Source organism: Esox lucius, chromosome 9 (genome assembly GCF_011004845.1).
Source record: "Esox lucius isolate fEsoLuc1 chromosome 9, fEsoLuc1.pri, whole genome shotgun sequence".
NCBI classification, from domain to species: Eukaryota; Metazoa; Chordata; class Actinopteri; order Esociformes; family Esocidae; genus Esox; species Esox lucius.
Window position 1 is genome coordinate 15,988,585 of NC_047577.1, and position 13,537 is coordinate 16,002,121.

Genomic DNA, 13,537 nt, shown 5'->3' on the forward strand with positions numbered 1-13,537 from the left:
AATTAATTGATGCTATTAGCTTTTGTATGTCACTGATAATCAGTAAACATTGACAACTTTATCAAATAATTACTCTGCACAAGAAGATATATGGTGTTGGCTATGCCGATCATAGGGGGTTGTACACAATTTCAGTAAACCTGGAATAAAAATAAAAATGATCCACTGACGGTATTTTAATTCATGCGCATGGCTTATTATTCTACCGTACGGTTCGTGGCGTCATAATAGCTGTACAACATTTGGCCCCTCCCTTCCCTCTCGTTGAAGGGAGGAGGCGGGTCGCAACCTCACGCACAGCTTTTCGTGGTGATGTAACGTTCAAGTTTGTGTGTAGAGCAGCATGCTAGGAAGCGTTACGTTTACATCAGTTTCTACCGTTGTTGCTAGTACATTCACCCACAATCTGCTAAGACTTCTGCAAAGGACAGGACACGGATTTCCAACGTGCCATTCAGGAATATAACTCCGCACAGATAATTAATACGAACGCAGCGTTGCGACACTTTTGGTTTTTGTTAATACAGGGTCACCTGGGAAAATGCGAATCCAAGCCAGGCCATACCGAGGAACGCAGGATGGCTTTATTCAACCACACACGAGAGCATAAATGATTTTCATGAACTCATTTGCAGATTTGGTCTTCAACAGTGGTGAAGATGCGGAAGGATGTCAGAATATTACTGGTGGGAGAGCGTAAGTGGAATTGTTTTGGGTGTGTACTAACGTCAGCTTTGGTGGTTTGCTGTGCGTACAACTAGCTGAATGAGCGCGTGATGCTGATGCTCTGGCTAGTCGGAGGCGGAGGAATATCTAGCTGTCTGTGGCGCGCCACTGTTCATCCAGTTTTATTTAGCACTCATCATCGTATGATGTTGGTTCCCAACCTTTTCCCGTTACTGTACCCCCAACATAATTCTGCTGTTCTCGAGTACACCTGAAGTACCCCCTCGTTCATTGTAATAGTAAGCCTATGGTGTCATGAGTTTCGCCAAGTACCCCCCTGTGGAGAGGCCAAGTCCTCCCAGGGGTCCTAGTACTCCTGGTTGGGAACCACTAACCTACGCTACACAGCTTGCTATTCTGAACTATTTCAGCGTTCAAGCAGTAGGCTCTGTCAACCCCATTGAAAACAGCCCTTGAGTAGTATCTGTCCACTTTGAGGCTGTAATTCACTCTAATACAAGCCGGTGGTCCATCATTACTATTTTTAGAATGTTGTCAGGTACTCACTTGGACTACAGCCAATACTAATTTCTTGAGAGGTGAGTTAATACTTAAGACAAGTGTCTATGCTGTGCTATAATATTTCACTGCTGCATCATCCACATCCCCGCTTACTGTGAGACGCATTAAGACCGACATAGTCTAGGAAAACTTTGCCAAGCTCCTTGGCAATTGATAATGTTTAAAATGTAAAATGCAGACAACACTGACACACAAACAAAACATTGTTTATAGGTGAGAATTGCAACAAATTTCATCGCCAAGTGTGAGACAGACTCATCAAATTGGCTCTATTTGACTCTGGTCCTAGTGTGCCAAAACGCTGCTGTTTCTTCACTTCTTTCCAGTAACAGACTGGTTTAGACCTTGGACAGCAGGTGTGTGCAATTATCTATAAGGAAAAAGCAAGAATCAGAAATGTTTCGGCCCACCAACAGTAGCGTTGAATAGCCTTTACACATGACATCTGTCATATCCCTTCCGTTTTTCTTTGTTTTTTACAGCCAAGGTGGGGAAGACTTCTCTGATCATGTCGCTGGTCAGCGAGGAGTTCCCAGATGTGGTATGTATGGATGCTTCCTGTAAACTCTTGAGGAGTCGTTAGTCTGCATGTCATAATTACCTCACTTCTCAGAAATGGACGGCCACTGTTTCTGTAAGTGCTGGAGGTCTAGTGGTAACACGCCCAGCTCTTTATACATGTGTACTGTCCCCCACCAGAGGCCTTTGATTCTACACGTCCGAGGGATTTTCGCCCTTTGTGGCAGTAGATATTAGGTTTACGGTATTAATGCATTTTGAGCACTGGGTCAAAAGTCCTCTGAGACATGTCCCGCTAGACGTCACTCCCTCTACACGCTGTTCGCTCAGCTGGCTGAAACAACACGTGGGACGGCACACTCCGTTTGACCAACCACCCCAGTGTAGCTCGACGGGCACCCGACCCCAAAACAAACCTGTCCAACAGCGTCTACCCTGACCCAGGGCTCTGCTGGCCAGCAGGCCCTGGCCCTGACGCCGTCCTTTCCGGAGTAGACCCTGGTTACCAAGGCTGTCCTTGTTTTGATTGGCACAGGTTCCTTACCGGGCCGAGGAGATCACCATACCGGCGGACGTCACCCCGGAGAGAGTTCCTACTCACATCGTGGACTACTCGGGTACGTCACTCAGCCACAGTGTACGGGCCCCATCTGGCCGATCGCTACGTACCGGTCGCTCGTGAAAAACAATCCCGAAGGAACACTGGTTTCGTGTCCTCCGTCGCAAGCTGTCGTGAACCAGACAGGCCGGTGCAGGAATCCGAGCTTTTCTAATCAACAACGTTGACGGCTTTCTGGAGCCTGGTTTGAGTAGGATATATAATGTAGCCGATGAGAATACGTCTGGATTGGGAAGGCTGACAAAGGGGCTGCTGGTCAAGTGTCCTGCGACGCTATTTCGGTTTATGTTGACGTGCATGCCACCGTTGAGCGAAATGTCATGTAAACCGTTTTGTAAAATAAGGCCCCTTCTCTCGGTAACCGTCTCCTAGCGTTAAAAGGCCCTAATGCCATTCCGCTGGTCATTAACTGCACGCTGAATTCACTCCCACAGAGGCTGAGCAAACTGATGAGCAGTTGTCTTCTGAGATATCAAAGGTAAGATCAGATTACACTCCATGCGTAGATATCTGAGACTTCTTTGGAGCCCAGATCATAATGGCTGCCCTTTTTCATTCCAGGCCAATGTAATTTGCATAGTATATGCCGTCAACAACAAGAAGTCCATTGAGAAGGTCAGTATCGTCATAATACTTCACTTAGCCTGTGCCAGGACTACTCAACTCCTGTCCCGGAGGGACGACACATTACATTTTTTTATCCAGTGCTCCTCTTTGGGGTGTAATTCAGACCAGTTAAATGAAAATAATTAGTAGTTTGTAGCAGGGAGTTTAAGAGCCCTGGCTTAGGCTATTTAAATGTGTGTGTATTAGTGCTGTATGTACATTGTGGTATCAGCCAATTTGGCCGTGATGTTTGCCTGTTTGTAATCTTGCCTCTGTATTCCCTCAGGTGACCAACCATTGGATCCCTCTTATAAATGAGAATACAGACAAGGACAGTAGGTGAGTTATACCCAGTAAGTTCTTGTGGTACTTATATGCTGTTGCTTCTGAGTTGTGGAACCTGAAGAGTAATGGGTGTGCAGGTCAACAGCCTGTAGATTCTGTGTTGAAGTACACGGCCACTAGCAGGGATGCAGGGGAAACCGCCCTTATTGTTATACAGTATATTACAAAGAAAGCATGCTGCCGCCTTGTTTAAAGCTTTATCGGCCGATGATAAATGTACCGATGCAATCCAGGGAAGCGTTCCCAACCTGTGTCTCTGCCTCCGGCGCAGGGTTCCCATCATCCTAGTCGGGAACAAGTCTGACCTGGTGGAACACAGCAGCATGGAGACCATCCTGCCCATCATGAACCAGTACACTGAGATCGAGACCTGCGTGGAGGTCAGGATGTGTGCATCTGTGCTCGTCCTCCGTGGGGTTTACCGTGGATGGTTTGTCAATTCAAGGAGTCGGGCTAATGAAGCGGAGAAATAGGAAAACAGACTTGACCATCACCCGTTAGCGACAAACTTTAGATTTTGGCCCCCCATGGCTAGCTTTGCAGGACTTTCCTCCTCCCCGCTAGGCATGGAGGTTTGGCTGTGACCTCCGCCATGTTTCTCAGACTAATTAGTGATGGCTTATCCCTCAGACAGATCCGGTCTTCTAGAAGAACACGGTCTCAACGGGTCAGGTCAATATGGAGACTGATATAGAACACTACTCTATACAACTCTTACTTTCCTGGCTCATCTGTTAGAGGGAGCGTTGGCCGTGTGAGTGTCCAGCTTCTGCACTCTCAATCAAACAATCAATCAAATTTATTTAGAAAGCCCTTTTTACACCAGCAGTTGTCACAAAGTGCTTTTGCAAAACACCCGGCCTTAAACCCCAAGGAGCAAACAACCGTAATGTTGAATTTCAGTAGCTAGGAAAAAAATCCCAAAGAAGGCTGAAATTTAGGAAGAGACCTCGAGAGGAACTAGGCTCAGACGGGTGACCAGTCCTCTTCTGGCTGTGCCAGATTGTTGTTAGATGTGTTTTTGTGCTGTGGAAGAACTTTGTTCTTTTTGTTATGTTGGTATAAATAGTATTATTTCAGGATGATTGAAATTCATGTTTAGTTTTTTTGTGTTTTTGTTTTTCAGTGTTCAGCTAAGAACCTGAAGAATATTTCAGAGTTATTTTACTACGCCCAGAAAGCGGTCCTGCACCCCACAGGTCCTCTGTACTGTCCAGAGGATAAAGAGGTAAAAGAGTCAAAACCGTTATTGTTATGGACCACAGATGGTTCGTCCTGTCTCACATTTCCTTTTGGGGCCGTGTTGATCATTCTACTTTTGATTTGATTCCTAGATGAAGCCAGCTTGCATCAAAGCCTTGACTCGCATCTTTAAGATCTCAGACATGGGGAATGACGGCATTCTCAATGATAATGAGCTCAACTTCTTCCAGGTGAGTTTTAAGTCTGGACTATAATGGAGATGTTGCGTATGGGTTCAGTGCTGCACAGAAAGGTTCTCTTGTCATTAATAAAGAGTTCCATTAGTGTTGTCCTTGACGGTATCTCTCTTTTTTTTCTACCCCCGTGTGCGCCTCCCACTCGTACAGAGGACATGCTTCAACGCTCCCCTGCAGGCTCAGGCCCTGGAGGATGTGAAGAATGTCGTGCGGAAGAACGTCATCGACGGCGTCCGTGACAACGGCCTCACACTCAAAGGTTGACTATTAACCGAAGGAGGGAGTTAACAGACATCTGTCCGTCGTGTTTTCTTGCACTAGTAAAGCCCTACCTCTGTAACACCATGTTTGGTTACTTTGGGGTGGGTTTGACCTTTTAGTGTCATATGTACTGTACCTCAGTCACTCATACACACACACACACAGTCAGCCGCCTTTGTTATGGCCTCGCCCCGACAGGTTTCCTGTTCCTCCACACACTCTTCATCCAGAGGGGGCGACATGAGACCACCTGGACGGTACTCAGGAGGTTTGGCTACGACGACGACCTGGAGCTCCACCAGGACTACCTGTTCCCGTTCACGTGAGTCGTCGCCCCCCCCCAAAATAATCAGACCCAATTCATCAAGCTCTTATTGCCTTTGACTTCCTCAAGGACTTTATCCCCCTGCTGAAACCGACATCTACTTCACCCAGTACAACAAACACTGTCTGCTTCCCTCCCTTCAGACAGAGATGGGCCACTAAGCCCCAGTATAGCGGCTGGGATTACCATCCATTCCCCCTTATAGCTCCTTCAATTAACCACAAGTCTCTCTCGTCCCCCTGCTGGGTGTCTTGAAGAAAGCATAATTGAATCCGTCGTCTTATTTGCCTCGTAATCTCTGCAGGATTCTCTCTCTCTCTGTCTGTCTCTCTCTGTGTCTCTGTCTGTCTCTCTCTGTGTCTCTGTCTGTCTCTCTCTGTGTCTCTGTCTGTCTCTCTCTGTGTCTCTGTCTGTCTCTCTGTCTCTCACTGATCTGTATTTCCACCTTCACTCTACATCCAGGTTGAAAATACCTCCTGGCTGCACCACCGAGCTGAATCACAACGCGTACCTTTTCCTCCAGAGTGTCTTTGACAAGCATGACAAGGTATTAACAATCCCTGTATGTGATGCCATCGAAACTTGTGTCAGTGTCTTCTTACATCCCGACATTTAAATCTGATGCGGATTACATCCAATAAATTCCTATCTGACACCTATAATATTATTATACATCAATATCCCTATCCCAACTGGTTTTTGAGCCGATCTGAAATATGTCAGAGATTCAGCTCTAAGTTGGTTCAAATATGTGTCAGACTCATATGGAAATATAAATAATGCATGCTTCTTCCTCGACCAGCCTAACGAAACATTTTGAGACAAAAGAGAAGCGGAGTCTGGATGCTGTGAGGATGTGTTCCTCGTCTCTACATAATGTATTGTCAGTGTTGCCTTAATCCGAACACACTCATTTGTTTATAGGCGATTGCTTCGGCACGCATAGAATTAACCTACCTGGCAGGTTCAGAAACATGCCTGTAAGATCTCACTTGGAGATGTCTGGTTGTAGTCCAGTAATTGTCTTAACTGACCTCCTGAGCTGCAGAGCTTAGGTCACCTAACACAGGAAGTCAGTCGTTTTTTGAATGCATTGTGATTGCAAAGGATAATTGTTCAGGGTTTTTCTTCTGTAAACCGAAGCCCCAAAGCACCTCGGTGTGAAGGCTTCTGCTCCCATATGTCCAGTGGACAAATTGAACAGTTTCTGCATTTTGGCTGTCCCAAGATTGTTGCTATGGAAACGATATATACCTTTGCAAGTTTACCATAACTAGAGTTCAAACTAGTGTTAGACCGATTATCAGCATAGTTTTTTGCTAATTTAGCTGTTATCGGCCCTTGGATAATCCCTTTCATGTAGTTGATCAAAATGCCCCGCTGTTGGGCAGATCTAAAAGCTGCTGCCTGCCACCGCTAACAGGAGAGTGTCATCTGTCACCAAAAGAAATATGCCGCAATATCCTTTCATTTTTCAGTGGTCCTAAGAACAATCAAGCAAGGTTAATTATTTTCCTATTTGAGTATTTGGATATTAAACTGTGACTCAAATCAAACTACAGCTGTAAATTAAACAAATACTTCATTCACCAGCTCTGACAACAATTGCCATGTACACATAAAATTAATAACTTTAAAATAAATTAAAGCGGCTTCTTATTTAAAAATTGTGCTTGTTACATTTGCTTGTGTTTCCTTGTGAAAAGGGTTGAAATTAGGGTTGAAAAACTAAATATACCACAGCAGATCTCTATGCTCTAAATTAAAAAACGTATGATTAATTTGAAGTCAGTATTGTATCTGTGTCGTATGTGGAATTCTTCTTATGTAGATTTTTTAATTGGTAATCGTCCACTTTAATTCCAAAATATCGGCATCGGCCTTAATATAACGATATAGGTGTAAAACTAGTTCATACCAGACGTATGGAGGCAGACCGGTGTAGTAGAGCAGTGACTGCTGAAAGCACTGTCCTGAACCAACGGCAGTTGATAACAAGATAGTTTTTTTTTTTTATAAAGGATAATTATTGTATATATTGTCAGGATATTTTCTTTAAATACAGTCTCGGATTTGGTCTGTGTTTTTTACAAATGAGTGTGATCCGAGGGTCAACCTCATAAAACATCTGACTTTGGTCGGGTATAGAATCTGATCTTGACTAGTCAGATATTTCTATACATCTGTGAATGCTTCTAATTTAGAGTCGGGACCAACTGTTTCTAAGATCTGTTGCCGGGGAACGAAACATAAATGAGGTGGTCAGGCTAGTGTCTGTCTGTTTTCCATGGCAACGTGAGGTCTGTTTTTCAGGACCGGGACTGTGCCCTGTCCCCAGAAGAACTCAAGGACCTGTTTGACGTTTTTCCTTACTTGCCCTGGGGTCCCGACGTCAACAACACTGTGTGTACCAATGACCAGGGCTGGATCACCTATCAGGGCTACCTGTCGCAGTGGACGTGAGTTAAAACACACACACACACAGTGTTAAAGCACAACAAATTAACTGACTCACAAGACAGTTTCCATTGACCACTCTGGTTCCCAGGTTGACCACCTATCTGGACGTCCAACGTTGCCTGGAGTACCTAGGTTACCTCGGTTACTCCATCGTCTCCGAGCAGGAGTCCCAGGCAGCTGCCATCACAGGTGGGCAGAGACCTCGTTGTCACGGCAACTGGTACGAGAGCCAGATTTTGAAATGTGCGGAGTCCTATGTACAGCTGGATGAATAGTATGTGCTCTGAATGTGGGACATATAATTGTGTATAGCCAAGGTGAAAACACTAGCCTGCTGTATAAATATACCTTCATATCCGCAAACATACAGAGTCAAACCCCTTTTTCCTCAAGAACACTCTGAAGTATTTAAGTCATGAATTCTGTATGATGTAGATTATTTTCTCTGGGATGTTGGTGTTTTCTTTTGCGATTGTGTCACAGGTGCATCTGATTGGATGGCGATGTATTCATGCAATGAGCAGCACCTTACGTCTCATGCTAATGATCTTCTGTTGGGTTGAGGTCTGGTTCCTAGAGCCGTTCTAAACGGACATTGTGACATTGCACGTTAACCTGCTGGAAACCTCAAAGGAGATTTTGATATGCTGTGCCGTTCAAACTCCGTTGTTATTAAGGGACTTTCATAACTCCTCACAACATCACCGCCTGCCTCGACCGTTGAAGTGAGGCATGATGGGTCCTTGGAAATCCAAAAAGTCCAAACTGGGATTGGTCGTGGCCGGCTAGCGCTCACCAACTCCTGCAGTGTCCGCGTAACCTACTTGTTTTTAAGCTGTTGCCGTGGAAACGACAAGTCAGTCCGTGACGACGACCGGCACGTTGTGCGTTCCCAGGATGCCATTCCACGCGTGAATTTACTAGTTGTGTGTTAACTAGCGTGTCCTCATCCTCTAGTGACGAGGGACAAGAAGATTGACCTGCAGAAGAAACAGACCCAGCGGAGCGTGTTCCGCTGTAACGTGTTCGGGGACAGGGGCAGCGGCAAGAGCGGATTCCTCCAAGCCTTCCTGGGAAGAAACCTCGTGGTCAGTGAGGATGACGACATTCCAGTTGGCCACCATTTTTCCCCCCAAAAAATGATTCTGCCTGTTTGAAGTATCCTTTTTTCCCCTTCTCTTTTTTCGCCCTTAGCGTCAAAACGCCATTAATGAAGAGCACGTGTCTTACTACGCCATCAGCACGACTTACGTCTACGGTCAGGAGAAATACCTACTGGTGAGGCTTCTCTCTTTCAGACGACGTGTTCACTTTTGCGCCGTCATCCTCAACATTGACATTTGTGCTTTGAGCGTGTGTGTTGTGGTTTTAATAGGAACCTTGTTCATTGTTTCCACCTCCTCCTCAGCTCCATGAGGTCGTCCCGGACATTGACGTCCTGTCAGATGCAGAGCTAACTTGTGACATCGTGTGTCTGGTCTATGACTCCAGTAACCCCCACTCCTTTGAATACTGTGCCAGAATCTTCAAGGTACTGCCCTGTTCTAAACCATTTCTCCTGCTTTCCCTTCCCTAAGTAGTTTAAGTATTTCTACTAATTTAATCTACTGAGGGAGGCTCTTTGGACCTTCCTGATGCCCAGATTGATGATGCGTCTGGCTCTGCTGGGAGATTGAGTTCAGTCATCTGTACTATGACCTGTTTTCAGCTAAATATGCTTGGGGCTGGAAAAATTTAAAAGGTTTCTGATGAAGTTGGGACTGACTTGGTAGAAAGTTCAGAATCATACATTTTTATTTAAGTAACTTCTGCCAAAATGTAGACGCTTAAATACCTTTCGGATTACAGGGTTGTTGTTTATTTCATTCAGAAAATAATTAGGTAATGTTCATATTGTCCCTCTTTACACTTGCAAATGTCTAGTTTAGAAGTTACCACTGTTGTGTGGAGCACGGAGAATAATACTTAGAATCCACCGTGCAGAACTGGATCCGTCTGTCCAGTAACGGTATCCCGTCTGCCTTTCGCAGCACTACTTCTTGGACGGAAAGGCGCCGTGCATGATGATCGCGGCCAAGTCGGACCTGCAGGAGGCCCGGCAGCTGTATGCCCTCAGCCCTCTGGAGTTCTGCCGGGCCCACAAGATGCCCCCTCCGCAGGGCTTCACCTGCAACACTGCGGACGCCCCCTGCAGGGACATCTACACCAAGCTGGCCACCATGGCCATGCACCCGTGAGTGAAGCTACTTGTTCGGGGAGCGGGTCGCCGGCCGCTAAACGGAGACACGAACGATACTTCAATGGTTCATGCTGCGGTGTTATCCTGACTCCGATCCGTAAAGGGTACACTCTCAGGAACGTGTACATAGCCTTACGAGGAGGGAGCCCCCGGTGGGAATCGAATCATCCACCTCCTGGCGTTGCTCGCGGCTTGCTCTACCAGCTGAACTGAATGCAGGCGTTTTAAACTACACTGCCGTCAGGTTTTCTACTATTAGAAATATGCCCTGTAAATGTTTACATAGCCCCAATTACTAAAGGAATCCTTGTTTATTGCTTGTGTGGTTTTCCTACGTGGTGGCTGTAAAATCACCAAGAATTTTGCAAATATATAAAAGTGTTAATTAATGGGAACTGTTCCAAGAAATAGAATTAAAAAAAACATATGTAATGATTACATATAGCCTCTGCATGCCAGTGAATCTAGTTGCCTACACTTGACAGAAACTGAATTTAATCCAGGGCATGATGAATAATATGTTGGTCCTCAGCCCCTAGTGGAGTGTGTTCACTGAATTATCCAAATTGGTCTGAGTGCGTACTTTGAGACAGCTACCACCAACAGTGTCAGGTGACGCTTCCATCGAATCAGATGTCACGCTCTAGTGCTTAGTTAATTAGACAGTTTAAATGAACCGAGTGCATTTAATCCTCCCGTAATCCTCCCCTGTTAAGAAACGAGCTGTACGGACTGAAGAGCTCAAACCTCTTGGTGACACGGGTCTTCCTGTCTTAACGGGTCTTCCTGTCTTAACGGGTCTTCCTGTCTTAACGGGTCTTCCTGTCTTAACGGGTCTTCCTGTCTTAACGGGTCTTCCTGTCTCGCCGGTCGTCTTCTTTGTCTCCGTGTGCACGCGTGTCTCTTTGGCGCGTGTGTCTGTCACCGGGGTGTGTGCGTGTATGCACCTCTGTCTCCCTCCCTCTCTTTCTCTCTCTCTCTCCCCTCAGTCACGCCCGGCTGCGCTGTATGTGTAACTGCAACAAGTGCACCTTCTGTCAGCTGCAGAACTTCCTGAACTCGGAGCTGGTGCAGACGGTGAAGGCCAAGCTCTACACAGCCGTGCTTAGCAGGTCCTTACTCTCTCGCGGAGTCCTTTTCAAGTCTTTCACACTCTTCCCTTGCGTTCGTTGCGTCTTTTCTTCGTCTGCCATTTAATTTCCCCACGGGAAGTTTTGTTTTTGAGATTTTCTTTTTTTTTTTTTTGGTGTGTCTCCATTTTAGAGCCCTGTCTTCGCCTCCCCGCTGTTCGGTTTTTATACTTATCGTCTTTGTTTCTTAAGTTTGCCTTCAATTCATGTACCATTTAATGTTCTTTGGTTTTCCTTCATGGATATCTTTTTTAACACTTCCCCTCTTTGTCCCCATTCCTCATCATTATCTGTTCATCGCCTCAATTTTGGTCGGGTCCTTTGTTTCGTCATACAAATGTTGTCCTGTGGATTGCCTTGTGATCTAAGGTCAAACAGGGAAGGTCAGACTCAAAGAAACACAGTCTACAATCTGCACAGGAATATCCTGTATCGTTGTCATCTGTGTGATTGGCTGAGAGGTTATAATGACATGTCTCTGCCAACTCTCACCTGTTCTGGTTCTCACCATCCTATGGTATGTTTCTATGTTCCTTTCTGTCCCTGTCTCTGTTTTCCTGTCTCCATCTCTTCTCAGACACATGACCCAGGCTGACCTCGGGAGCTCCACCTTCTGGCTGAAAGCCAGTGTGGGAGCCACCATGTTTGCTGTGCTGGGCTTCGCCATGTACAGAATGTTGCTCAAACAACGTTGACCTCCCTACAAACCCGACGTCTGAAATACAAGTACCCAGAATGTTTGTCCTATTTCGTCTGTGGTCAGCGGGATGGATCCAATCTTCAACTTTTTTCATCAATAAAAGTTGATTTGAATTGCAGACTAAGTGAACATGGATCTTTCCCATATTCCATAAGAGTTGGCAGAAAAGCACTGATCTCCGGCAAGGCTGAACATTAAACACTCCCCCCCCCCCCCCCCCCCCCCAAAAAAAATGCAATACGTGCTGTATGACTCCTATGTAATGTAAGGGAAACATTTATTTTATAACTAGAGAGGTTGGGAGGAAAGAGTTACTATTGTTTGTTTTGTTGGTGTCTGCAATTCTCTGCTGTCTGCAAGTCTCTGCTGTAGATCCAATATTATATTTATATCAAAGCTAGTGACTTCAATATATAATTATTTTGGTTGCCTGTGTGGATTGAAATGGTAATTCAATTCGGTGTTAAAATAGGAATAATTAAAAACCGATATGGCTATGCTAAAACAACCAACGCCATACACAAAAATATTGAAAAACAATGTAAATAATGTATATACAGATGCTTGTATATCGGTTTGCCTAAGATCAAAAGGGACATTTTGATGTTCATATATTATGGCTAAAGAAAGCCACGATAAGAAAAAGTTACCTTACAATTATTTCCTCTCCACATCTCCTGGAACATGTTCAGGGGAGGTTGTGCTGCTGTTGAGGATGTTGTCCTTTAGTTTGCCGTGTGTGTGTGTGTGTGTGTGTGTGTGTGTGTGTGTGTGTGTGTGTGTGTGTGTGTGTGTGTGTGTGTGTGTGTGTGTGTGTGTGTGTGTGTGTGTGTGTGTGTGTGTGTGTGTGTGTGTGTGTGTGTGTGTGTGTGTGTGTGTGTGTGTGTGTGTGTGTGTGTGTGTGTGTGTGTGTGTGTGTGTGTCTCGATTTGTCCGTGCTCAATCTGACAGTGGGGCAACTTGTGTTGGCTATCTGCCGTGAGGTAGTGGTAGCCCATGTACCCCTCCAATGTCTTCCAATAGAAATCCCTTTCCCTTTTGGATAATAATCCACACGTGCGTCAGTGAGGACGTTTGCTTGCACGAGTGTGTGCGTGCGCATGCTCTATGTCATGCTGTCACAGGGCTGTATTTGCATGCTTCAATCTTTCTGAACCCCCCCCCCCCATATAATATGTACAATGACAACATTCCTCACTTTTGTTATTCAAATTATCCAGTTGTTATTTAGCGCACATCCCAACCCTGAAGACAACTGTTTTTCCACCTCTGCCTTTCCAAAGTTTGTAATAAAACAACCTCTACTGTGATGCTGTATGAAGAGTATTTCTTATTGTGACTAAGTGATGTTTTGCCTGTTGAACAAACATGTGTTTGGTATAATACAGAGGCTGGGTTCTGTTTTTCCTGTTTCCTACCTTTGTCAGATTTTTACTAAACTAGTGGGTGAAGATTGCGGGGAACAATAGTCAAGACAGCCAGGGATGTCATTCCCCTGGTTCTTGCGCCAAAGGTTATCATGGAGGATGTGGTCTTGGGTGTTGTAGTTCTGATGGTGGACTCATGGTGGCAGTATTGCCTATTTTAATATCCACAAACATGGCCTGTTGGAACACTGCCAGCTGACAATGACATTCATTATCCAG

The 13,537-nt window shown here is 45.4% G+C and overlaps 1 protein-coding gene across 2 annotated transcripts; it reads left to right on the forward strand.

The window, feature by feature from the left end:
• Positions 1 to 176: 176 nt before the first annotated feature.
• On the forward strand, positions 177 to 12,109 carry LOC105029036 (mitochondrial Rho GTPase 1-A). Of its 2 annotated transcripts, XM_010902161.4 has the most exons (20): positions 177 to 696; positions 1,731 to 1,789; positions 2,303 to 2,384; positions 2,821 to 2,864; positions 2,948 to 3,001; positions 3,279 to 3,331; positions 3,609 to 3,717; positions 4,464 to 4,565; positions 4,672 to 4,770; positions 4,927 to 5,035; positions 5,236 to 5,359; positions 5,825 to 5,909; positions 7,676 to 7,821; positions 7,911 to 8,011; positions 8,780 to 8,910; positions 9,017 to 9,100; positions 9,231 to 9,353; positions 9,853 to 10,055; positions 11,051 to 11,173; positions 11,769 to 12,109. In XM_010902161.4, the coding sequence occupies exons 1-20, from the start codon at positions 660 to 662 to the stop codon at positions 11,884 to 11,886; spliced, it is 1,986 nt and encodes a 661-aa protein (XP_010900463.1). In that variant the 5' UTR covers positions 177 to 659; the 3' UTR covers positions 11,887 to 12,109. The 2 variants fall into 2 exon arrangements, with proteins under 2 accessions (XP_010900463.1, XP_010900465.1); XM_010902163.4 differs by lacking the exon at positions 11,051 to 11,173.
• The last annotated feature ends 1,428 nt before the right edge of the window (positions 12,110 to 13,537 follow it).